The sequence below is a fragment of the Mesoplodon mirus genome, assembly GCF_964341445.2.
Source record: "Mesoplodon mirus genome assembly, chromosome: 1".
In the NCBI taxonomy this organism is placed as follows: domain Eukaryota; kingdom Metazoa; phylum Chordata; class Mammalia; order Artiodactyla; family Ziphiidae; genus Mesoplodon; species Mesoplodon mirus.
In genome coordinates this window covers 207,685,719-207,713,549 of record NC_138976.1, presented here as the reverse complement: position 1 = coordinate 207,713,549, position 27,831 = coordinate 207,685,719, and the positions used below count along the sequence as shown (strand labels likewise).

Sequence of the window (27,831 nt, the reverse complement as noted above, 5' to 3'; positions counted from 1 at the left end):
TCAATCAGGATTTTCACTCTCATTGGAATCCACTACTTCCCCACGACAAATCGGACAGGTAGAGTTCTCAGACAGCCAGCGATCAATGCAGTGAATGTGATATTCATGGGAGCAAGGTAGTATGCGAAGCTTGCTGTTTTCTGTGTACTCTGTAAGGCAAATGCTACAGGCTTTTAGTGCATCATTTTCACCAAAAGATCTTACAGCCAAATTGTCAATCTGTGCTTTGGTGAGTCCTGTAGTTTGGTATATATCATCTTCATTTAAGAGGAAAAACTGTTGCAGATTATGGGAGGACCCAGAGTCACTTTCATCAGACATTATTAGGATAATTTGTCTACCCCCTTGGCTGGTCTCTGATGATAAGTCTGATGATAAGTTCGTTTCTTCACTGCCTTCAAACATCAGTGAGCTAATTCCTGAATTTTCATCACTTGAGCTGGAACCGGAACTAGGACTAGAACTGGAACTAGACATACAATTGGGGCATGAATGACAAATCAGTGTGGAACTTGAATGGGTATCACAGCTAGCATTTGAATCAGAACCAAATATACCACTACTACTACCATTAGATGACTCTAGCCATTCCATGTTTTGACTTGGAGGTGAGACACTATGCTCTAAATTACTGTCAAGGATAATTTGTCTACCCCCTTGGCTGGTCTCTGATGATAAGTCTGATGATAAGTTTGTCTCTTCACTGCCTTCAAACATCAGTGAGCTAATTCCTGAATTTTCATCACTTGAGCTGGAACCGGAAATAGGACTAGAACTGTAACTAGACATACAATTGTGGCTTGAATGCCAACTCAGTGTGGAACTTGAATGGGTATCATAGCTAGCATTTGAATCAGAACCAAATGTACCACTACTACTACCATTAGGTGACTCTAGCCATTCCATGTTTTGACTTGGAGGTGAGACACTATGCTCTAAATTACTGTCACTGTCCATAAGGTTACTTGAGTTACTAAATTCTGCCATTGTCTGCCTTAACGTGCTCTGAATTGGAACAGATGTTGTATCATTTAATCTAGTATTTAAAGTTCTGCAAACGGAATTTCTAATGGTATTGACATAAGCTCTCACACCTGCCTGCTCAGAATGTGAATACATATGCCTCAGTCCTCGTTCACTTTCAGAAGTGACAGTGTTGTTTGGTGTCTCGGATGTTAACTGAGTTCTACTAGCTCTGCTGTCTCTCCGAGAATATGCTCCAGAATAAAGTTGTCCTACTTCAAGATTGAAGGGTATGGTTGGATATATTTCCCACATTCCCCAAGATTCACCACTGCTGGTTGTATCTGGAGAATTTTCTCCATGAACGGCATTCCTTGTTCTAGAAGTTTCAATAAGACCGCTATTTTGCAACTCAAATCCAGTCATTTGCTGTCTCAATATTTCTTGGTGCTCAGTTCTAGAAAATCTCACATTCTCACTTAGCAGAGGCTGCTCAAAATTCTGAGAGGGTATACTATGATTAAGTCTTTGTACAATTTCCCTAAGTGAACGTGGAGGTGACCAACTTTCAATTCTTGCTCTGGTTCTCCGATACTCTGGGCTCCTACTTCTTGCTCTTCGCTGACTTGTGGTAGGTGGGAATTCCATTAATGTTTCAGTTGTATCTTGTTCAGACATAGATGGTCTTGTAAATATTGATTCAGATTGTGGACTTTCCATTTGCCTTTGGCTGTCTTCCATATTTTCTCTTCTGGGAAGTCTTGCAGATGCTACATATTCATTCTCTGGATTTGGACTCCCATTATCAAGGTTAGCATTTATTTCTAAACTGAATATGAACTGATCACTTTTAGGATTAATTTGGCTCTCTTCCCTCCAAGATTGGTTTTCTCTTTGTCCACTTGTCATATTTTCAGTTTGTCCAGAACAGTTAAGCCAGTCTATTAGAGAGTCACCACTAGACACGTCATCTGAAGAGTCTCCTCTGTCTGTTAACAAAAAAAATGGGGAGGGTGCATAAAAGAACTACCAAAATTAGAACCATCATAAAATAGCACTCTGAAACTTTGTTTCAAAAACAAAAAATGAGAACTTAAATACTCAGATGTTTTCAACTGATTTCACATTTATAGAGTTAATATTTTATAAACTGCACTGTGTAGATTTATAAGTAAAGGTAGAAAAGTTTCGATTCCATCCAAAAAGAGTGAGCTAATCCTAGATAAACTTAGAGAATTTTTTAAAAAGGGAATCCGGAGGAAGTCTATTTTTCAGTATTTCATCATATACACAGCCCTGTGTACCACTGTCGGAGGAATGTCAAGAGACTTTTTTTTCAGTCCACTGTCAAAACACTAATGCAATTAAACAAGGTAAACACCAGTTAAGGTACAATGCTAGTAGTTTAGTTCAATTTACATTATTGTCTAATTTTCATTAGTCTCCAACATGACTACTTGTAGGCTCTTCACTTATGTGCTTTTGATAATAGATAAGCTGTTTTAAAATATAAGGTTATTGCCCAAACATAAACAAGTTTTATAGGTTTAAAAGTGTTTGCAGTTTGAATACTTCTTAATGTTAACAAGATTTTTAATTGACATTAAATTGAAGGTCAGATCAAATGAATAGACTGAACCTAGCATGGTACATATAAGACCATATTCAAGAGCCAAAGTATTATAGTATCCTCTTCATTAGACAGCAAAATCTTCTACTTCACACTGGGAGGGAAGGCACCAGACCTGAGGTTCGAGCAGGGTTTCTCAGCCTTAGCACTACTGACATTTTGGTGCTGGACAATTCTTTGTTTTGGGGAGCTATCCTGTGCATTGTGGGATCTTTGGCAGCATGCCTGGCCTCTGCCCACTAGATGCTAGTAACACCCATGCCTCCCCTGTGACAACCAAAAATATCTCTAGCCATTGCCAAATGTCCCCAGGTGTTGAAGAGAGCACAATTGTCCCCACTGGAGAATATTTCTGTTTGCTTTTTTTACATGTCTATGTAGAAAAAATAATTCAGGAAGTACGAGGGACTTTCAGTTGAGGTAGAAAACCAAGAAAAATACAAATAGGCTACTTTGCACTGTTTCCCAATTAAAACAACCCAAATGTGAATCAGGAAGACAAGCAAACATACCTTGACATGCTCACCAAAAATCAAGTAAATGCCAGTTCTTTTTATGAGAAGTTACTTACCAAATTAATGTAAGTCACTTCTGTATAATTTACTATTTAAAATTATGAAGTTACTATTTCCTATTATGAAGTTCCTTATTCATCCCACCCTATTCCCTCCAAAAGCAAAATATACCTGTATTTTCATCTGAGTCTTGTGGTGCGTTTTCTTTAATTAGCTGAAGTCTTCTCAGCAACTCTTCTTCCGTACTTTCACCTGGAATGCCTAGAAGATTGTTGTCTCTCATAAGTTCGTAATCTTCTTCACTCAGATTATTTACGAACCTGGAGAAATCTTCTTCCCGAACCAATCGGTCCGTTTGACTTATGTGTTGGGCCGAAACTCCATCTCCTTCATCGTTGGAATCCGAGTTTTCCACCTTAATAAACAAGTGGAAAATTATCTGAAATTCACGACGTGGTGTTGAAATTCACCAGTGGTCGTTTCGTTTTCTTCGCTTTCTACTTCCTGCCAGAGTGTCCGGTTCCGACTCAGTCGGATGACCCTCCGCACAGATTCCTCCCTTCTCCCTTCCCGACTCAGTTCTGTGGCCCCTGGTGACGCAACAGTTGGGAGCCGCCTCTAGCCCAGAACTTGCTAGACGTTGCCTAGGCACCCATTATCTTCCCCGCTGTTACCGAGTAGGGACTGGATTCAGGTTAGGTTTCATTTCATTCAAAACCAGCCAATGTTACTGAGGGTTTATAGTGTACCAAGCACCGTGCTTCACCTCGTTTCACCCACAGGAGCCTATTCTCAGGTTTTCAGGAGGCGTTTTCAGGCTCTGATATACTCTATTTATTCGTTACATTCCATATGACTGCCTTCTTCAAAATGCCATGCCAAAGTCAGCCTAGTTCAATGCAGCAATTCTCATTTTCAGGTGCCCAGGGACCTCCGCCTTTTCTCATGAATTTCTCAAATCCTAGACTCTCACTAAGAAAGCCCACAATTTTTGATAATTTACCAGGGCCCTGGCTGAGTCTCTTTAGTGTGTCCTCTCCCTTTTAACTGTTAATGGCTTCATCTTGCATTATATGGTCCTTCAGTCTTGTTTCAAACAAACAAGAAACACCAAAACTTTGGCAGCCTTTTCTGCTCAGCCAGGGAATTCCTTCTCCACAAAAGCATCAGGTTCATTTTTGTCCTCCTTTCTCATAAATATTATAAATAGTACTTAAGCAAAACTAGCCAGAACATCACAGGAACTTTTAGGACAGATACATAATAGTTACTTTGTCTGCCACAGTGAGTACTGACTTTGCTGATTTTGTCACATGTATCACCTGAAAGGCTTGGTGAAAATAAAATAACGCTCATTTGCAATGCTATCTGGAGGAGACCTCTAATTCACTCTCAGTACACAGCTTAGAAGTTGAAGGAGCTGTGTAAATTCACAGTTGTTGTTTTGTTCATGGTCCACAGCAGGCTTTCTTGTTTGTTCTCAAGGAGATGGAAGGATGGTAACTTTACTGGTGTGACAGTGAAGAATCTAAGTCTATGTCCTGCTTTTGACATTTGTTCGATGTCTCGTTTAACTTAAGCTAGAAAAATCAATCTTTCCCCTCTGAATCAAATCTCAGCAAGACTTTGGATGAGAACAGAATCCCTAGACTACCCTGCCTCCTTTATGGACTTCTGAGTGTATTTGTTATCTTTTACTGAAGTTATTCTTTTCACAGGGGAAATCTGTTGTAAACTTGTTTGCTGTGCCTCAATCAAAACTAGCAGTATTATGAAAATTCAGCGTGATTTGTACTCTTGATGCAGGAAACCCTCACAATCGTTAGTGTTCTTGAGAGTGATTGATTCAGTTTAATTCAATTCAATCAATTCAAGTGTCAAGTATGTTTAGCGTTTGTTAAATGTCAGTCATATTATCGGATATTAAGATACAAAGATGAGTATATTTAAGAATCTGTTGTCATTAGAGTATAACAAACAATTGAGCTACACAGAGGTAAAATTACAGTTTTGAGGAGAAAGTGATTTGAGTGAGAGAGAAAATCGGTTTCACTGCATTTGGGGTTTAAAGGATGAATAGGAGTTTCCTAAGTGAATGAAAGGGGGAAATATTTTCAAAAGTGAGAACAGCAACTGCTAACACTCATAAAACAACAAGGATAGTAGATTTTAATTACTAAAAAAAGACATTAGTTAAATTGGCAGAGCAAGGCCAAAAAATGGAGACCTTTATGACATGTTTAGAAGTTGGACTTTATCATTAGTGCAATGGAAAGATGTTGAAGTCTTTAGACAGTTGATGGTCAAATTTGCAATTTAGAAATAATATTGATAGTAGTGTTGAGGATGAATATGAAGGGCAACAGTTCAGATGGGAGGGTCAGAAATAGATAGAGGGCAGCCTAGGCTAGTGATGACAAGGATCTGAATCAGGGCAAAGGAATATGATTACAATGAAGGACTTTAACAGATCTCTAGGCAGCAGAACTGATTAAACCTAGTAATATGTGGGAAAGAGGGAAAAGTGGGGAGGGGGAATATATGAGGGAAAGGCAGGGGTCAGGATTACTTCTGTATTTCTGTCTTTGCTTAGTGGACAGTGGTACCAATAAGAAGTTACACCTGATTCTGAAGTTGTATGGTTTAGCTTAAGAGGGAGCATGATTGCTTATGATTAGAATAGTATGCAAGTTACCTGAAGATTCAGAAAGTCTTACAGTCTTTCCAAATTTAGGTACAGAAGCACATGAACTATTAATAGCCCCGGATGTTTGGTGTTCCCTGTAGTTGGCTCTCAGTGTCAATGACTCTAGCTTCCTGAATTATTTGTTCCTGGTTATGTCCCAATTCTGGTGCAAGTAACAGGGTATAGGGATCATCATCCCAGAGACCTACTTATTGACCTTGATTATTTAAATAGAAGCCACCAATATAGCTGTGCTTTACACTTAGTTCTCTCATGTCTTGACTTTCCTTCTGAGTATTGCAGTGTAGGTTCAGTAGTTTTTCCTCTGGATGGCAATATTGCTGCTTTGGCCTTTGTTCTATCCCTTGTCTTGATATCAGAAGTCTTCTGAAGATGTTTTTTCTTCACTTCTCATTTCAGAGATGGGAGGTGCATCAGGAAGTCCGGAGGTTGACTAGAGCATCACTCGAAGTTGAGTTGGAGGGGAAGAGGTTGAAGATGGAAAGCTGCTTACTTTCAAACAGAGTCAAGCACTTAAAAATTTGGCCAATCCATTGTTTATGATATGGTGAAAAAATGGGGTGTGTGTGAGCAGATTTGGCTGTTCTTTTATCCTGGTTGTAATAATGGAGTTTTGTAATCAAGAGTTTTCTTTTACTGACTCTGTCCAAGGAAGCTTCTGAACAGATTCTATGACTCAAAGGGAGACTGAAAATAAGCAAGAGATAGCATTCTCCCTGAATATGGGTAAAAGGAGTTCCGTGGCTTTAGAACTGTAAGAAATGATCAAGACATATATTCCAGATACCTATTGCAGTATAACAAACCAGTCCAAAACGCAGTGGTAGATACAATAGAAACCATGCTGTTATAGTCAGGACTTTGTGAGCTAAGAATAAAGATAAAGAATACTGGGGATGGCTCATCTCTGCTCCATCATGACTGGGCCTCAGTTGTGGTGGCTTGAATGATTGGAGATAGATTAGACAACTTGACTGGTGTCATATGTCTGGGGCCTTGGTTCTGGCTAAGTTTTCTTTGAGTCACATCTTTTGGTGCTGAAATGTCCAACCAAGATGGCATCTTCATTCACAAATCTGGGGCTTGAGGTGGGCTGCACAGGCTGAAAAATCTGGGGCTGGTTTCCTCTCTGTCTCTGTCTTTCTCCATGAAATTTCTCGGTGTAGTTTTGGAGTCTTAGCAACCTGGGTATCTCAAAGTAGTTGAACTCTTACGTAGTGAGTGGCTTCACCCAAAGTAAACATCTCAAGAGACTTGGCTGGAATCTGTAAGTCTTCCTATGACTTAACCTCACAAGTGCAAGAACACCTTTTCTCTTGCATTCTGTTGATTGAATAAGCCACTGTATCAGCCCATATTCAAGAAGTGGGACACCACATTCTACCTTTCAATAGAGAGGTAACAAAGATTTTATGGTTATATTTAATGTACTATAGCACATGATGAAAAAAATCTTATAATGATGACTTTTCAGTTGAAGTGTAAATTAATCTCTCCCTCTGTTTTCTGAATTGCATTATTCTCTGGGTAAAAATAAAAAAAGGGAGGACATAAAATCTGAAGTTCTTTGCATTCAGCCTGATTTTAAAGATACCAGATTAAGGATCTTTTTATTATGTAATAGTTTTCCCACATCAGAGACCATTGGTAATATTAAGAGCTATTTACTGAGCAACTGTAATTGCTAGACACTCTGCTTGTGTTTTAACTTATTTGATCTCACGCCCCATGCAAGAGAGGTATTACTATTCTCAGAGATAAAGGCATGGAGGCTGATGCAAATTAAGTGATTTTCTCAAAGTTACAGTAATAGATAATATGTTTAGATTCAAACAAGGTCTATAGGATGACTCTCCCTGTTTCGCTCTACTCCGCTATGTTTAATGAAAACACAATTTTAGACATCATTACACAAACGTAGTAAAATCTCAGTTAAATGAGATGCTTGAATCATGTTTGATCATTTTCGTGTGCCATTTCAATTCTGCTTTGGAGTTAGTCTAGAATATCTTCGTTTTAACTTAATAAAGAGTAATTTTAAATCAAGAAGTAAACATAATTAAAGCTTGATAAGATATTTCATATATTTATGTCTTTTTCTTTCCTACCAGAAGGATGGGTTAAAAGTTTAAAAGCATTGATGCAGAAAAATGAATATAAATATGCATGTCTCATGGAATCTACTGGAATTGGTTCTTTGACACAAATACTTGTTTTGAATCTAAACAAGAAATTCTTGTTAATTGAAATCACACCCTTTCCACTTACATAGGCTTGACACTAGGAATTAGTTTCATCTCTTCCTTATTCTTACCTCTAATTATGGAAATAAAAATGTATTTATTTAGCAAGGTCTCATCCCTCTTGTGATTTCCTTTCTTCCTGGTTCTGCTCAGATTTAGACTTTTTTTTTTTTTTTTTTTTTTTTGCGGTACGTGGACCTCTCACTGTTGTGGCCTCTCCCACTGCGGAGCACAGGCTCCAGACGTGCAGGCTCAGCGGCCATGGCTCACAGGCCCAGCCGCTCCGCGGCATGTGGAATCTTCCCAGACCGGGGTACGAACCCATGTCCCCTGCATCGGCAGGCGGACTCTCAACCACTGTGCCACCAGGGAAGCCCAGATTTAGACTTTTGATAGCTTTTCTATTAGTGCCGTGTCAGTGGTTAGTTTGCTTCTATGCTTTCTCTAGTTTTGAGCCATTTTACACACTTTCTCTGAGGCATGCTCCAGGTCTGTTATTCACAAGCAAGTTAGTTCATACTTCTGCACATTTGTTTATTTGTAAAGTCTTACCTCCTAGATTATTGTAATAAATAAATAAACTTACATATACATAAATAATATTCTGTTTGTTTGAAAAGCACTCTGACTTTTTGTGAAAGAGACTCACTTCCCAATTTTACAGCATTAATCTGAGGAACAGGGGCCTGCTGGAATACTCCCCAGGGACAGAGGCTGGCAGGTGCCATCTTCCTGCTCTCTCTCTGCCTTGATAAAACTGAAAGGTGCCATCTTTTTTCCCCTTTTTCCTTTCCTGCAGGTGACAACTTTGTGCTCCAGCCAGCTGGCTCCTTCTTCCCTGCTCTTCCTCTGTCTTGCTATATATATATTTTTTCTTCTTCTTTTTCTTTTTTTCTTTTCCCTCTTTCCCTTTATTCAAATGGTGTCATCTTTGCACTCTTCCCACCGCCTCACTCAGCCAGTAAGCATCATCTTCACACTTTCCTTTTGATGTGCTCCAGAGACCCAGAATCTCCAAGACAGGAGATCCCATTTTTGTGGCCTCCACTCAGGGGATGCTCCTTGATCACCTGGCTCTGGAGGCCAGGAGGGATTTCTTTTCTGGGTCCCATGGGACTGTAACAATTGGAGAGACAGTTCTTGGCAGGATACCACCCCCAGGATGTACCACTACACATCAGACTGAGACACAGCCCCAGTCTTTACATGAAAAAAGCCTATTTGCTAGTAGGGACAAGACTTAAGAGCAGACTTCAGGTTCAGCACACATCTAGAGGCTACGGATGTGCTCTCGGGGAAGGTAGGCTGGGGGTGCCATCTCTCCACCCTCACTCTGCCTTACTACAGTTCACTGGTATCTCCCAGAATGGAGCTTGTACACTTATGTGAAGCACTGTTTTCTTGTGACTGCTCCCCGGGGAACACCTTCAGATTGCTTGCTTCTGGGGCGCAGCAGGGCTTACACTTGCAATCTCACAAGGCTAAATATATTTGCATTCTTTAAAAGCTGTTACCAAATTTTCTGGCTTCCTATCAACCTGAATCTAGGTACTGCCTGAGATCCTCCACTTTGGGTTGCTCATTTGTCTTGGCACACCCTCAACTGCTGGGGTGGTGTGCCAGGTCTATTAAAAATAAACTGCTTAGACAATCACAAAGATTTGAGAGGCAACCAAGAGTAGACAGGGTTAAATGACAAGGTTCATCTGTCACACAGCTCTTCAAGACTGGGAGATGTGGCTATTTCACTTAATGCATAGAAACCAACACAGAGAGTCAAGCAAAATGAAGAAAGAGAGGACTATTCTCCAAAAAAAGAACAAAATAAAACCTCAGGGAAAAATCTTAATGAAATGAACATAAGTAATTTACTTGATAAAGTGTTCAAAGTTATGGTCATAAAAATGCTCACTGAACTCAGAAGGAAAATGGATGAAAACAATGAGAACTTCAACAAAGAATCAGAAGATATAAGAAAGTTCCAAATAGAAGTCACAGAACTAGAGAATGCAATAATTGAACTTAGAAATACAGTAGATGAAGCACAAGAAAGAATAGGTGAACTCAAAGACAGGTCAGAGGAACTCATCCAATCAGAGAATAAGGAAGAAAAAAGAATGAAAATAATGAATATAGCTTAAGGGATTTATGGCACATCAAATGGAATAACATTCACCTTATAGGAACTCCAGAAGGAGAAGAGAAAAGGGGGCAGAAAACATTCGTAGAAATAATATCTGAAAACTTTTCCTAACCTGGGGAAAGAAACAGACATCCAGATACAGGAAGCCCAGAGAGCTCCAAAGCAGGTCAACCTAAAGAGATCCATACCAAGAAATATGAAAATTAAAATGTCAACGTTAAAGATAACAAGGGAATCTTAAAATCACCAAGAGAAATACAACTTGTTATATAACTTGTTATATACAACTTGTTATATAACTACATCAACCTAAAAAGCTTCTACACAGAACAATAAACAATCAACAAAATGAAAGGGCGAGCTACAGAATGGGAGAAAATATTTGCACATCATGTATGTGATAAGGTCTTAATATCCAAAATATATGAGGAACTCATACAATGGCTATATATATATATATATAGATAGATAGATAGATAGATATAGATTCTCAAACAATTCAATTAAAACTTGGGCAGAAGAACTGAATAAAAATTTTTCCAATGAAGACATCCAAATCACCAACAGGTTCATGAAAAGATGCTCTACATCACTAATCACCAGGGAAATGCAAATCAAAACTACAACGAGCTATCACCTCAAAGAGACTAAGAGGTAACAAATGTTGACAAGGATGCAGAAAAGGAAACCCTTGTGCACTGTTGGTGGGAATGTAAATTGGTACAGCCGCTATGGTAAACAATATGGAGTCTCCTCAAAAAATTAAAGAGAAAACTACCATACATTAGCAATCCTGCTTTGGGTGTATATATATCCAAAGAAAATGAAATCACTATTTCAAAGAGATATCTGCACTCACACGTTCATTGCAGCATTATTCACAATTGCCGAGAAATGGAAACAACCAAAGTGTCCATACATGGATAAATGGATATAGAAGATTTGGTACGTACATAGATGGAATATTATTCAGCCATGAAAAAGAAGAAAATCCTGCCACTTGCAACAACATTTATGGATCCTTGGGGCATTATGATGAGTGAAATAAGTCAGAGAGAGAAAAATAAATACTGTATGATATAACTAAATTGTAGACTCTAAAACAGCCAAACCCAGAGAAACAGAGAATAGAATGGTTGTTGCCAGGGGTTGGGGTTGGGGGAAATGGGGAGATGTTGACCAAAGGGTAAAATATCCAGTTAGCACATGAATTTCTGGGAATCTAATCTACAGCATGGTGACTGAGGTTAACAGAACTGTATTATATACTTTAAAGTTGCTAAGAGAGTAGATCTTAAATGTTCTCACCGAAAAAAAAATGTTATTTATGCGAGGTAATGGAGTTGTGTTAACTAGCTCCGCTGTGGTAATCATTTCACAACATGTAACATACCAACAGGTTGTACACCTTAAACTTACACAATGCTATATGTCAATTACATCTCAATAAAGTTAGAAAAATACAGAAAACAGACTGTTGCACAACATTCAAGCAAAAATACTAGTTTTGGGCTGCTTTTTCTTGAATTTAGTCATTGTTCCTTCTTGAATCTGTTTTGTATCACATGATAGCAGACTCATACAGGCAGCTTACTTCTGATCAGGTGCAGCCAAAAAGAAGCAACTGATGGTATATGGGAGTTTAGGGATAAGCTACGAGATTTCTCCCTTTCTTCCTCTACTTTGTGAAGATTCTCCAGCAGCAACTTTGTAACTTCCATGGCTCCAACTCCAATGAGACAGAACTGGTATGGTCTGACATTGATGATCATTTAACCTGGCCCTGGACTCCTTTACAACCCTCTGCTTAACTCTGCCTTTCCAGCATAGGGGTAAAAGTAAATTCCTGTTCCTACTAATCACTCCATTATCTAGGTGGCCCTTCTTTACTTCTCAGAAGTTTCATCACTGGTGTTCTTAATACCCTGTATTAAATTTATTTGCAAAGACTTGAAACAATTTCTATTTTATTTGTTATGGGCAAATACAGTATAATAAAATTTCCAAATATTAAAAAAAAATTAGAAGAGACATGAAATCTCAAAATGGGGAAATGTTAGCCACGTTTAGGAAGAAAATGTACTAATATTATTGGAGGAGAGAATTCAGGAATTGGAAGAGAACACTAATGAGTTTGGAAGGTATAAGACTGTGGAGAAGTTTGAATGGTGGGCTTCATGCCACAGGAAATAGGGAGTGATTCAAAGTTCTATAAAGATTGTGCTCACTTCAGCAGCACATATACAAAGTTTTATAAGATTAATCTGAAAGTGGTAGGCAGTTTGGAGTATGTGATGGAGTGATGTCAAAGAAAAATTGCACCAGATGGTTAAACAGGCAAGGAGTACTTTACTCAAGATGATTCTGTAATAGGGGAGAGAGACTGAACTCCGTTCTGCTGAAACAAAAGGCATGGAAGTTTTTAGATGCCAGGATGAGCTGTAGGAAAAATAGTAGAGGATGCTGGAGAAGAGGTTGGTCAATATAATTAGACCATCTCTGTTTGCTTTGGCTCTTATCAAAGTTAGGCTCCTATACTCCCCACAGAGACTGGGAAGTAGGGGCAATACCTTTCTTGAAGGTTATATTTCAAAGAGCTGACTCCCAGGTCCTTGAGAAAGACATTTCTGGGTTGGAAAAGTATCAAGTGACTAGGAGAAAATTTACATCTCAAAGGGGCAGAGAAAGAATTTACAATTTCAAGTTTCTTAAAGTAAATGTTTTCAGAAAAGGGAGGTTAAGGGCCTATGGTAAAGAAAAAACCTGTCTGAAGTTGAGCCAAACTGAGGGACACATTAAGGCCATCTTGATCAGTAGTTAAAATTAGCATTACCTTCAGGAAGGTTATTTTATAAAGAAAAGCAATGCTTTAGAAACTTTCTCAGAAGAATCAAAAGTAACTGTCTGCTAGTTAGAAACAGGTCAGGAATAATGAGAAAGGGCAGTTACAAAGTTAACTCAACTAATGTTCTCTGTGTTGTAGCTTTAATAAAGATGAAATAGACTTCCGGGTAAGATGGCGGAAGAGTAAGACGCGGAGATCACCTTCCTCCCCACGGATACACCAGAAATACAGCTACACGTGGAACAACTCCTACAGAACACCTACTGAACGCTGGCAGAAGACCCCAGACCTCCCAAAAGGCAAGAAACTCCCCACATACCTGGGTAGGGCAAAGCGGAGAGATCCGCACACAGAGGATCGGTGCCGAGCGGCACTCACCAGCCCGAGAGGCTTGTCTGCTCGCCCGCCGGGGCGCGCAGCGCTGGAAGCTGAGGCTCGGGCTTCGGTCAGAGCGCAGGGAGAGGACTGGGGCTGGCGGCGAGAACTCAGCCTGAAGGGGGCTAATGTGCCACAGCTAGCCGGGAGGGTGTCCGTGAAAACTCTGGAGCTGCCGAAGAGGCAAGAGACTTTTTCTTCCCTCTTGGTTTCCTGGTGCGCGAGGAGAGGGGATTAAGAGCGCTGCTTAAAGGGGCTCCATAGACGGGCGCGAGTCGCGACTGAAAGCGCGGAGCCCAGTGACGGGCGTGGGACGCTGGGGCTGCTGCTGCCGCCGCCAAGAAGCCTGTGTGCGAGCGCAGGTCACTGCCCACACCGCCCTTCCGGGAGCCTGTGCAGCCCGCCACTGCCGGGGTCCCGGGATCCAGGGGCGGCTTCCCTGGGAGAACGCACGGCGCGCCTCGGGCTGGTGCAACGTCACGCCGACCTCTGCCGCTGCAGGCTCGCCCCGCACTCCGTGCCCCTCCCTCCCTCCCGGCCTGAGTGAGCCAGAGTCCCCGAAGAGGCTGCTCCTTTAACCCTGTCCTATCTGAGCGAAGAGCAGACGCCCTCCGGCTACCTACACGCAGAGGCGGGGCCAAATCCAAAGCTGAGACCCAGGAGCTGTGAGAACAAAGAAGAGAAAGGGAAACCTCTCCCAGCAGCCTCAGAAGCAGCGGATTAAAGCTCCACAATCAACTTGATGTATCCTGCATCTGTGGAATACATGAATAGACAACACATCATCCCAAATTGAGGAGCCCGGAGTCAGTGCTGTGCCTCTGAGGTGGGAGAGCCAACTTCAGGACACTGGTCCACAAGAGACCTCCCAGCTCCACATAATATCAAACGGCGAAAATCTTCCAGAGATCTCCATCTCAACACCAGCACCCAGCTTCACTCAACGACCAGCAGGCTACAGTGCTGGACACCCTGAGCCAAACAACTAGCAAGACAGGAACACAACGCCACCCATTAGCAGAGAGGTGGCCTAAAATCATAAAAAGTCCACAGACACCCCAAAACACACCACCAGACGTGGACCTGCCCACCAGAAAGACAAGATCCAGCCTCATCCACCAGAACACAGGCACTAGTCCCCTCCACCAGGAAGCCTACACAACCCACTAAACCAACCTTAGCCACTGGGGACAGACACCAAAAACAACAGGAACTACGAACCTGCAGCCTGCAAAAAGGAGACCCCAAACACAGTAACATAAGCAAAATGAGAAGACAGAAAAACACACAGCAGGAGAAGGAGCAAGATAAAAACCCACCAGACCTAACAAATGAAGAGGTAATAGGCACTCTACCTGAAAAAGAATTCAGAATAATGATGGTAAAGATGATCCAAGATTCTATTTCCCAGATACAAAATCTTGGAAATAGACTAGACAAAATGCAAGAAACAGTTAACAAGGACCTAGAAGAACTAAAGATGAATCAAGCATCGATTAAAAACACAATACATGAAATAAAAAATACTCTAGATGGGATCAATAGCAGAATAACTGAGGCAGAGGAACGGATAAGTGAGGTGGAAGATAAAATAGTGGAAATAACTGCTGCAGAGCAAAATAAAGAAAAAAGAATGAAAAGAACAGAGGACAGTCTCAGAGACCTCTGGGACAACATTAAACGCACCAACATTCGAATTATAGGGGTTCCAGAAGAAGAAGAGAAAAAGAAAGGGACTGAGAAAATATTTGAAGAGATTATAGTTGAAAACTTCCCTAATATGGGAAAGGAAATAGTTAATCAAGTCCAGGAGGCACAGAGAGTCCCATACAGAATAAATCCAAGGAGAAATACGCCAAGACACATATTAATCAAACTGTCAAAAATTAAACACAAAGAAATCCTATTAAAAGCAGCAAGGCAAAAACAACAAATAACACACAAGGGAATCCCCATCAGGATAACAGCTGATCTCTCAGCAGAAACTCTACAAGCCAGAAGGGAGTGGCAGGACATACTTAAAGTGATGAAGGAGAAAAACCTGCAACCAAGATTACTCTACCCAGCAAGGATCTCATTCAGATTTGATGGAGAAATTAAAACGTTTACAGACAAGCAAAAGCTGAGAGAGTTCAGCACCACCAAACCAGCTTTACAACAAATGCTAAAGGAACTTCTCTAGGCAAGAAACACAACAGAAGTAAAAGACCTACAATAATGAACCCAAAACAATTAAGAAAATGGGAATAGGAACATACATATCGATAATTACCTTAAATGTAAATGGACTAAATGCTCCCACCAAAAGACACAGAGTGGCTGAATGGATACAAAAACAAGACCCATCTATATGCTGTCTACAAGAGACCCACTTCAGACCTAGAGACACATACAGACTGAAAGTAAGGGGATGGAAAAAGATATTCCATGCAAATGGAAACCAAAAGAAAGCTGGAGTAGCAATTCTCATATCAGACAAAATAGACTTTAAAATAAGGACTACTAGAAGAGACAAAGAAGGACACTACATAATGATCAAGGGATCGATCCAAGAAGAAGATATAACAATTGTAAATATTTATGCACCAAACATAGGAGCACCTCAATACATAAGGCAAATACTAACAGCCATAAAAGGAGAAATCGACAGTAACACACTCATAGTAGGGGACTTTAACACCCCACTTTCACCAATGGACAGATCATCCAAAATGAAAATAAATAAGGAAACACAAGCTTTAAATGATACATTAAACAAGATGGACTTAATTGATATTTATAGGACATTCCATCCAAAAACAACAGAATACACATTTTTCTCAAGTGCTCATGGAACATTCTCCAGGATAGATCATATCTTGGGTCACAAATCAAGCCTTGGTAAATTTAAGAAAATTGAAATTGTATCAAGTATCTTTTCCGACCACAATGCTATGAGACTAGATATCAATTACAGGAAAAGAGCTGTAAAAAATACAAACACATGGAGGCTAAACAATACACTACTTAATAACGAAGTGATCACTGAAGAAATCAAAGAGGAAATTAAAAAATACCTAGAAACAAATGACAATGGAGACACGACGACCCAAAACCTATGGGATGCAGCAAAAGCAGTTCTAAGAGGGAAGTTTATAGCAATACAATCCCACCTTAAGAAACAGGAAACATCTCGAATAAACAACCTAACCTTGCACCTAAAGCAATTAGAGAAAGAAGAACAAAAACATCCCAAAGTTAGCAGAAGGAAAGAAATCATAAAAATCAGATCAGAAATAAATGAAAAAGAAATGAAGGAAACGATAGCAAAGATCAATAAAACTAAAAGCTGGTTCTTTGAGAAGATAAACAAAATTGATAAACCATTAGCCAGACTCATCAAGAAAAAAAGGGAGAAGACTCAAATCAATAGAATTAGAAATGAAAAAGGAGAAGTAACAACTGACACTACAGAAATACAAAAGATCATGAGAGATTACTATAAGCAACTCTATGCCAATAAAATGGACAACCTGGAAGAAATGGACAAATTCTTAGAAATGCACAACCTGCCAAGACTGAATCAGGAAGAAATAGAAAATATGAACAGACCAATCACAAGCACTGAAATTGAAACTGTGATAAAAAATCTTCCAACAAACAAAAGCCCAGGACCAGATGGCTTCACAGGCGAATTCTATCAAGCATTTAGAGAAGAGCTAACACCTATCCTTCTGAAACTCTTCCAAAATATAGCAGAGGGAGGAACACTCCCAAACTCATTCTACGAGGCCACCATCACCTTGATACCAAAACCAGGCAAGGATGTCACAAAGAAAGAAAACTACAGGCCAATATCACTGATGAACATAGATGCAAAAATCCTCAACAAAATACTAGCAAACAGAATCCAACAGCACATTAAAAGGATCATACACCATGATCAAGTGGGGTTTATTCCAGGAATGCAAGGATTCTTCAATATACGCAAATCAATCAACGTGATACATCATATTAACAAATTGAAGGAGAAAAACCATATGATCATCTCAATAGATGCAGAGAAAGCTTTCGACAAAATTCAACACCCATTTATGATAAAAACCCTGCAGAAAGTAGGCATAGAGGGAACTTTCCTCAACATAATAAAGGCCATATATGACAAACCCACAGCCAGCATCGTCCTCAATGGTGAAAAACTGAAACCATTTCCACTAAGATCAGGAACTAGACAAGGTTGCCCACTTTCACCACTCTTATTCAACCTAGTTTTGGAAGTTTTAGCCACAGCAATCAGAGAAGAAAAGGAAATAAAAGGAATCCAAATTGGAAAAGAAGAAGTAAAGCTGTCACTGTTTGCAGATGACATGATACTATACATAGAGAATCCTAAAGATGCTACCAGAAAACTACTAGAGCTAATCAATGAATTTGGTAAAGTAGCAGGATACAAAATTAATGCACAGAAATCTCTGGCATTCCTATATACTGATGATGAAAAATCTGAAAGTGAAATCAAGGAAACACTCCCATTTACCATTGCAACAAAAAGAATAAAATATCTAGGAATAAACCTACCTAAGGACACAAAAGACCTGTATGCAGAAAATTATAAGACACTGATGAAAGAAATTAAAGATGATACAAACAGATGGAGAGATGTACCATGTTCTTGGATTGGAAGAATCAACATTGTGAAAATGACTCTACTACCCAAAGCAATCTACAGGTTCAATGCAATCCCTATCAAACTACCACTGGCATTTTTCACAGAACTAGAACAAAAAATTTCACAATTTGTATGGAAACACAAAAGACCCCGAATAGCCAAAGCAATCTTGAGAACGAAAAATGGAGCTGGAGGAATCAGGCTCCCTGACTTCAGACTATACTACAAAGCTACAGTAATCAAGACAGTATGGTACTGGCACAAAAACAGAAAGATAGATCAATGGAACAGGATAGAAAGCCCAGAGTTAAACCCACGGACATATGGTCACCTTATCTTTGATAAAGGAGGCAGGAATGTACAGTGGAGTAAGGACAGTCTCTTCAATAAGTGGTGCTGGGAAAACTGGATAGGGACATGTAAAAGTATGAGATTAGATCACTCCCTAACACCATACACAAAAATAAGCTCAAAATGGATTAAAGACCTAAATGTAAGGCCAGACACTATCAAACTCTTAGAGGAACACATAGGCAGAACACTCTATGACATAAATCACAGCAAGATCCTTTTAGACCCACCTCCTAGAGAAATGGAAATAAAGACAAAAATAAACACATGGGACCTAATGAAACTTAAAAGCTTTTGCACAGCAAAGGAAACCATAAACAAGACCAAAAGACAACCCTCAGAATGGGAGAAAATATTTGCAAATGAAGCAACTGACAAAGGATTAATCTCCAAAATTTATAAGCAGCTCATGCAGCTCAATAACAAAAAAACAAACAACCCAATCCAAAAATGGGCAGAAGACCTAAATAGACATTTCTCCACAGAAGATATACAGACTGCCAACAAACACATGAAAGGATGCTCAACATCTTTACTCATTAGAGAAATGCAAATCAAAACTACAATGAGATATCACCTCACACCAGTCAGAATGGCCATCATCAAAAAATCTAGAAACAATAAATGCTGGAGAGGGTGTGGAAAAAAGGGAACACTCTTGCACTGCTGGTGGGAATGTGAATTGGTACAGCCGCTATGGAGAACGGTATGGAGGTTCCTTAAAAAACTACAAATAGAACTACCATATGACCCAGCAATCCCACTACTGGGCATATACCCTGAGAAAACCATAATTCAAAAAGAGACATGTACCAAAATGTTCGTAGCAGCCCTATTTACAATAGCCCGGAGATGGAAACAACCTAAGTGTCCATCATCGGATGAATGGATAAAGAAGATGTGGCACATATATACAATGGAATATTACTCAGCCATAAAAAGAAATGAAATTGAGCTATTTGTAATGAGGTGGATAGACCTAGAGTCTGTCATACAGAGTGAAGTAAGTCAGAAAGAGAAAGACAAATACTGTATGCTAACACATATATATGGAATTTAAGAAAAAAAATGTCATGAAGAACATAGGGGTAAGACAGGAATAAAGACACAGACCTACTAGAGAATGGACTTGAGGATATGGGGAGGGGGAAGGGTAAGCTGTGACAAAGTGAAAGAGCGGCATGGACATATATACACTACCAAACGTGAGGTAGATAGCTAGTGGGAAGCAGCCGCATAGCACAGGGAGGTCAGCTCGGTACTTTGTGACCGCCTGGAGGGGTGGGATAGGGAGGGTGGGAGGGAGACGCAAAAGGGAGGGGTTATGGAAACATATGTATATGTATAACTGATTAAATTTGTTATAAAAAAAAAAAAGATGAAATAAGTAGAAAAAAAAATAATCCATTGGTACACGGTGAGAGCCAATTGGATGGATTGCCCAATTAGAAATACTTCTTTATTTTCTAGTCATTATCAGTCAAGGATTAACAAACCTACTTTTATTAGATATACTTCTGTCTAGGGATTGAGAAATATCAATTATTTAAACTTAATCACTACTTTATTTCTGTGAGATTTTTAAAAATATACTTTGGGGAAAAGTAATGGAAGAGTGATATAGCACTAAAACATTGAAGTGAATGACATAATAAGATCCTATCTTTCTCAACTTAAGGAGAAAAAAAGGGAGGGCAAAAGAAATGGGCAGAAAGTAAGTTTACCTACCAGTCATTGTGTCAAGTGTTTTCATATATTTATCTAATTTAATACTCACAAAACAATGAGACATAAGGAAGATATTTATCCCATTCTGTAGATGAAACTCTGTTTACAAAGTAATATATCAACCAATTGTAGAGCTGACCCTTGAATTTAAGGCCTTACGTCTGTTGAAATGCAAGAGCCAAACCCTGCTAATATAAGGTGCTTAGAATAGGTAGACTTCAGGGAGCAGGAAAATTAGAGCATGCATGAACTGATGACAAGTTTTGCTGATCTAGTAGCTTTGTGAGATTTGTCTGGATCCAAAGACCCTTGCTCTACTAAACCATCAAATTAGAGGTGGTCTCCTTCTTAAACAACCAATATTTGCAGAGCTATTCAGACTTTGGGTCATGGTATTTTTTCAAGGATTAACTATTATCACTGGCTTTTCAAATTTTAACTTTAGAAAGTCCTTGCTTTTGTTGGAAGCAATGTTAAATTTTGATGCAGTTGTTTGCAGGGATGAAACTTGGTCGCCCTCTGGAGGCTATTCTCAGGTCCGACTAGCATACCTTAATTTTGAGAAAGAAGTCAGGGCTCAACAATTTAACAACTCATTTTAAATGTGTGGAAATTATGTATATACATTATACTTTTTTAGAAGTTACAAAACATTGAGTTCAAAATGCTCAAAATATTTTAAAATGCTGAATTAAACGTTTTATGGCATAGCATGTTTGGAATTCCTGTTCTCCCTTTGGAAATGGAGATGGTCATCATTCTCCTTTTATCATGCAATATCTATACTGGGATTAAAACCGTTATTTTTTCCTCCCCTATTATAAGAACACATGGGCAATTAGTTCTATAAATTGAATGATAAAACACATGACAATACTATACACTCGATTACTACCAAGATCTTTCATTTTAAGTTTAAAAAAAAATCTCTAAATTTCCAATTAAAAAAAAATTTTTTTCTTTCTCTCAGATATAAAACATCAGAGCTTACAAGAACCCTTAAAAACAGAATGGCTCAAAGGATAAAAATGTTTTGCTCCCTAGTTCATTCTTGTTCAGTTTTCTTGTAGAAGGTGTATTATACCAGTTAGTGTAAATTATACAAGCAAAGTTCTTGCCATATATTGGTGACAGCATTTCTACATAAAGTAAGCATTTAAGGGGCTTCCCTGGTGGCGCAGTGGTTAAGAATCCACCTGCCGATGCAGGGGACACGGGTTCCAGCCCTGGTTCCCGAAGATCCCACATGCCGCGGAGCAACTAAGCCCATGTTCTGCAACTACTGAGCCTGCACTCTAGAGTCCGTGTGCCACAACTATTGAGCCTGCGCTCTAGAGCCCATGCGCCACAACCACTGAAGCCCGCGCACCTAGAGCCCATGCTCCGCAACGAGAAGCCACCGTGATGAGAAGCCCACGCACTGCAACAAAGAGTAGCCCCCACTCTCCGCAACTAGAGAAAGCTCGCGTGCAGCAACGAAGACCCAACACAGAGCCAAAAATAATAAATAAATAAATAAATTTTTAAAAGTAAGCAGTTATGAGCTGCTATAAGCCTACTGTTTCTTTACTTGATTTAAATGAATTTAATTCTTTAAATAACTGAGCAGGTAGAGAATTTAGACTCAGCCATTATTAGAGGTACCTTATACAGCCAAAGTGGTATAAAAACCCTGTAACATGAAAGTGTTGTGGAGGTCCTTCTGGTCTTCTGAGACCGGGACACCTGTACCTTTATGTCCCATTTATAAATGTTCCTGTATAATGTTTGGGATGTTGAAATATTTGATGAGATAGATACCTCATGCCTATTACATGCCTTCCCTATATCTCTCTCAACTACATCCCTCTAATGAGTTGGTGCAGCTCCAAGGCTTTATCCAGTAAAAAGGTAGTGTCAGGCAGTGCTTGTTGTACTCAATGGCTTTTAATCCTCCAAGTGCCTTGTAATCTCCTCCTTCACACCTTGATGCTTAGAAATGGCATATTTCCTGAGGAAGAGGTTTCTAGGGAGTCCTGGATACTTGCTTGAAATGGGGACAGGAGGATGGAGGAACAGAAGGGAAGATATAGGGAAGATGAACGGATTTTTTAATATATATATTTTTTAATTTATTAACTTATTTATTTATGGCTGTGTTGGGTCTTCATTTCCATGCGAGGGCTTTCTCTAGTTGCGGCAGGTGGGGCCCACTCTTCATCACGGTGCGCGGGCCTCTCACTGTTGCGGCCGCTGTTGTTGCAGAGCACAGGCTCCAGATGCGCAGGCTCAGTAATTGTGGCTCACGGACCTAGTTGCTCCGCAGCATGTGGGATCTTCCCAGACCAGGGCTCGAACCCGTGTCGCCTGCATTGGCAGGCAGATTCTCAACCACTCCGCCACCAGGGAACTCCGGATTTTTTTTTATATAAATTTTTCTGCCATAAAAACTATAGGTAGCAAGCAAAGCAATCAGGGAAATTTATATTCATGCATTAATTTACCACTTACAACGATGAGTAGATAGAGGACATTAGATAGATTAAGGAAGTATCTAGGAGGTAAAATGGATAAGATTGATAATGGATAGGATATAGTGGCTGATGCGAGAGGGTGAACTCAAGGATTATTGTTAGGTGCCTGGTTTATACAACTGGGTGAATGGTGTCACTACACACTAAGACAAATGAAAATAAAGGAGGAGAGATTCGGCAGTTTAGGGAGACCATGAGTATTTAGCTTTATGTATATTTTAAATGAACAGATTTAGATGTTAAATAAGCAACTGGATTTACAGAATTCAGATTAGAGGTCTCAGGTACACAAATGTCCAAACTTTATGGAGTTGGTAACTGAAGCTGTGTGTTTCTGTGAAATCATATTATGAGTTCTAGAGTGAGAGGACATAATGGCCTAGAACTGAATTTTGCAGAATTTCAACATTTAATGTCTGAGGAGAAGGATACGTACCTGCAAAGAAGATAGAGAATGAACTGCCGCAGAGATTAAAGGAAAACCAGAAGAGTTTTTGGGTCAAGGAAAATCAAGTCTCAAAGACAGAAGCAAATCCTACTTATAGGTCAAGTAAGTAGGGGATAAAATTTTCACATCGCATCCATGGATTTGGAAATAACTTATGAAGTACCTTTTCATTGGAGTAATAAAAGATGGATTCTATTGGGAGTGGGTTGAAGCATGAGAAGGAAGTAATAAAGTGAAGATATCAAATATAGATAAACATTTTTAAACAGCTTTATGGAGGTACAACTGATGCACAACAAATGGCACATGTTTAATATATACTATTTGATGAGTTTGGACATGTGCATAAACCCATGAGACAATTAACACAATCAAGGTAATAGACATATCTGTCCCCTCCAAAAGCTTCCTTGTGTCCCATTTTTTCTGTGTGTGGTAAGAACACTTAACATGAAATTGACCCTCTTAACTAATTTTAAGTGCTTAACACTATTGTTAACTACAGACACTATTGGTACAGCAGGTTTCTTGAATTTACTCATCTTGTATAACTGAAAATTCATACCTGTTGAACAACAGCTCCCCATTTCTCCCTTTCCCCAGCCCCTGGCAACCAACATTCTATTCTCTGCTTCCATGAAGTCTGATTATTTTAGATACCTCATATAAATGGAATTATGCAGTATGTGCCCTTCTGTGACTGGCTTATTTACTTAGCATATTGTCCTCCAGGTTCATCCCTGTTGCCACAATGGTAGAACCACCTTCTTCTTTTAAAGTTGAAAATATTCCATTGTAAATATATACTACATGTTTTGAACCATTCATCTGTCGATGGACATTTTGGGAAAACCTTCTTGACATTGATCTTGGCAATGATTTATTGGCTATGACACCAAAAGCACAGACCACAGAAGCAAAAATAGACAAGTAGAACTACATCAAAATAAAAAGCTCCTGCACAACAAAGGAAACAACCAACAGAATGGAAAGGTAACCAATGGAATGGGAGAAAATATTTGAAAATCATATATCTGGTAAGGGGTAAATATCCAAAATTTATAAGGAACTCCCACAACTAAGTAGCAAATAAACCAAATAACTCGATTAAGAAATGGGCAAATAACTTGAATATATATTTTCCAAAGAACACATATGAATGGCCAAAATGTATATGAAAAGGTACTCAGCATCGCTAATCATCAGGGCAATGCAAATCAAAATCACAAAGAGATATCACCTCACACCTGTTAGGATGCTTACTTTCAAAAATACAGAGGTAACAAGTACTGGGGAGAATATGGAGAAATTGGATCTCTTGTACACTGTTGGTGGGAATACAAAATGGTATATAGTCACTATGGAAAACAGTATGGAGGCTTCTCGAAAAATTAAAAATAGAACTATCATATGATTTAGCAATCCCACTTCTGAATGGATATATGTATATATATATATATATGTATATATATGTGTGTGTGTGTATATATATATATATATATAAGAGAACTGAAATCAGGATCTCAAAAAGATTGCACTCTCATGTTCATTGAAGCATTATTCACAATTGCCAAGATATAGAAAAACATTTTCAAGAATTATTTTAAAAACTGTGCCTTTGAAGAAGAGATAGTGTGGTAATTAGTAATAGAAGTCAGGTGGAGAAAGGTGAGTTTGGTTTTGCTTTTCTTTTTTGCTTTACTCTTCTTTATTATTTTTCCCAATTTGGAAGATTTTAGAATGTTTAAAAAAGATAGTGGAAAAGATCCAGATTAGAGAAGGTATTGAACAAAATAAGGATCCTTAGAGAGTGCAAGGTGATGCAATCCAAATCAGGAGTAAGGGAATTGGGTTTAGTAGGAATAGAGCCTCTGTTCTGTTAAATTACCAAAGGAGATAAAGATGGCAGCAGATGTAGTAACTCTATTATGTTAATTAACAGGAAAGTTCTCCTAATGTTTTTTCTTTTCTTTTCTGTGAATTAAAAGAGATTATCTCCTGATATTATAGCAAATGGTGGGGACATGCCATTTAAGAATAGTGCAATAGCTGAATCACTTTGTTATACAGCAGAAACTAACACAACATTGTAAAGCAATTATACTCCAATAAAGATTTTTTTAAAAAAACAAAGAATAGTGCAGAAAGAGAGAACAAACTGTAAAGAGTGGGAAATGATGGGTCCAGATTAATGTAGCAGAATTAAAGGGCAATATTAAAGGACCTTTTAGGTTAGTGATCATGAATTTATAAAGGAAACAATCTAAACTATTATACACTTTACTTGGGAAGACTTTGAAAGCTGGAGGTCAAGAAAAGAGAAAGCAATGGTTTGGGTTGATCCAGCATAATTAAAAGACACTGGAACAGGGCTAGGGACAAACACACTATTAGATAATGGACATTGGAATGTAAGAGAGTAAGGAGAGATACAAAGGCAGTATCAGGAGAAAGCAAGGGGGTAAACAGACTTGCGTCAAAGTACTATCATAGTGGTGGGGTATGTGAACAAGTGAACTGGAATGTGAGAAGTTATCGTAAAGGGATGGCATATTTGTGTGAATAATTTTTAAAGACTATTTCTCTTTTTCCAGCTCTGATTTTTATTTTAGAGGACTGACTCCTGAAAACTCGGTTTCCCAGGATTCACTGGCAACTAGCTTCCAATTAATTTTGAGTAAAGGAAGGACTGGTGAGAGTTTGGAAGAAGGGGATAGGGGAGAACCCAGAATGACCTCTTTCTTTGAGTTGTACATACAACTGAGGCTTCGTCTCCCTCATGCATCCAATTCCTGCTCAAGGGCTTCTCCCTCCATGTCCCCAGCACCCACCAGCAGTCTCTACATTCATTCCAGTTCTGCTTAGGGGATTCAGTCTTTCCAAACTCTAGGTTGCCTTCCTATTTCATTTGACTCCATATTTTATAACTTTTGAAACAAGCTCCTTTTATTAAAATCTACTTTCTAAACTTCCTGAAGCAGATTTCCTGTCCTGCATGAGTAATCCCGGGAAAAAGATGCTCAAGATGGGACTCTGGAATAAGGTTTTGAGCTTGAATGTAGTAGTGACTCCATTGCCAATGCAAAGACAAGTGCTTCTTCCGAGTAGTGGAAGCAATAAATAAATTACCAGCAATATTTGCTTTGAACATATTGCCAGTTGAAGACAATACTTTTACATGTCAAGCGGCAGCTGATTTTGTCTATTACAGCAGTAATAACTACAAGCACCACGGGGACCATTAGCTGCTTCTTATAGCACCAGAGAGCTTACAAAATGAAAATGTTTACACTTAATGTTAAAAGATGTTAGGTGTTTAAACTCTCAGATCGAGGCATGGGAAGTCACAGAGAGCCACACTGAGGGCCTTAAAATTTTCTCACGTCTTATAGCCACACAGCAGACATGGCTGAGGATCAAGTTTCAAATCTAAAAGTGTGAGTTGCAGAATTAAAATGCAAGTTCAAGGTACATCTGTGCTAAGTCTCACAGATTAATATCAGGACATTGATCAGGAAGAGCTGGGCATTAAGATAAGGATATATTGAGTATTTAGGATAAGTGCAGGTAGGCAGACTCAGATTAATATGAAAATTTTTAACCCAAATCTTCCTTTGGTTTCCTCGCCAAAGGAAACCACCCTTCTTCCTCCCCATTTGAGGAAACTAACCTTCCCTTACTTAACATATCTCTAAAGACCTCATCTAAATAGGTTAGTTTTCAAGGAAATTTCTACTTTTCTCAAGACCCACCCACATCAGCACTTACTGCATCCTAAAAACTACAGTCAGATTCCACCAGGCCCCAGGAGGCAAGTATAATGTCCACCCTGGTAGGAGTTAGCATATACATCAAAAGAAATGCTATATCCTGCTAATGTGTATCAGCAGAAACCTGTAGAATGTGTGTGTGGCATATGGTTTGTTGGGTTTTTTTGTTTGTTGTTTTGCAGTACGCGGGGCTCTCACTGTTGTGGCCTCTCCCGTTGCGAAGCACAGGCTCCAGACGCGCAGGCTCAGTGGCCATGGCTCACGGGCCCAGCCACTCCGTGGCATGTGGGATCCTCCTGGACCGGGGCACGAACCCATGTCCCCTGCATCGGCAGGTGGACTCTCAACCACTGTGCCACCAGGGAAGCCCTGGCATATGTTTTACAAGTGTTAGACTGAGAAAGATGGAATATAAAGTTGAAAGGGGTTGAATTTATTATAAAAACATACCTGAGATTCAAAGTATTAGCTCTAGCTGATGGAATTGGCTCTAATCGTTGGCTTGTTTGGCTGACTGATACATAGATTCAATAGTCAGTAACATTCAAAGAGGGCAAGATGCCATAATTTATCTGACAGAATGTAGACAAAGGAATCCATGTACTTAAAATGAGAATGTTGGAGTGGATTAATTATGTAAAACCCACTCAACTATCCCACAGTTATGCCCCCACAGAGGTCATCGATAACATTCTTCTTCAAGACATTAAGACATTCTTTGATGAGAGAAATACAAGCATACTTGAAAACCTCTGTGGAATCTGTCTTCTGGGGGCTAATGATGACAATGCGGGATAGCACCAATGAAATGGCCCCCATGCTTTTAACAGGAATATGGGGTTACAGAGTAGCAGAGGTTAAGTGGTAGCATTTAATATGAGAAACAAGGTGAGTGCAATTATCATAAAGGTCAGCAGGGCAGAGTGGCACTATTTTCACCCAAAATGACTTC

General features: G+C 39.3%; 1 protein-coding gene across 1 annotated transcript; it reads right to left on the bottom strand.

Annotated features, from left to right (window-relative positions):
- On the bottom strand, positions 1-27,698 carry LOC309807184 (E3 ubiquitin-protein ligase RLIM-like; the record flags this gene model as incomplete). The annotated part of the gene is made up of 4 exons (XM_082626519.1): positions 1-35; positions 633-1,952; positions 3,280-3,523; positions 27,540-27,698. 4 exons carry the CDS (start codon positions 27,696-27,698, stop codon positions 1-3), a joined length of 1,758 nt encoding a protein of 585 aa, XP_082482645.1.
- Between the last annotated feature and the right edge of the window lie 133 nt (positions 27,699-27,831).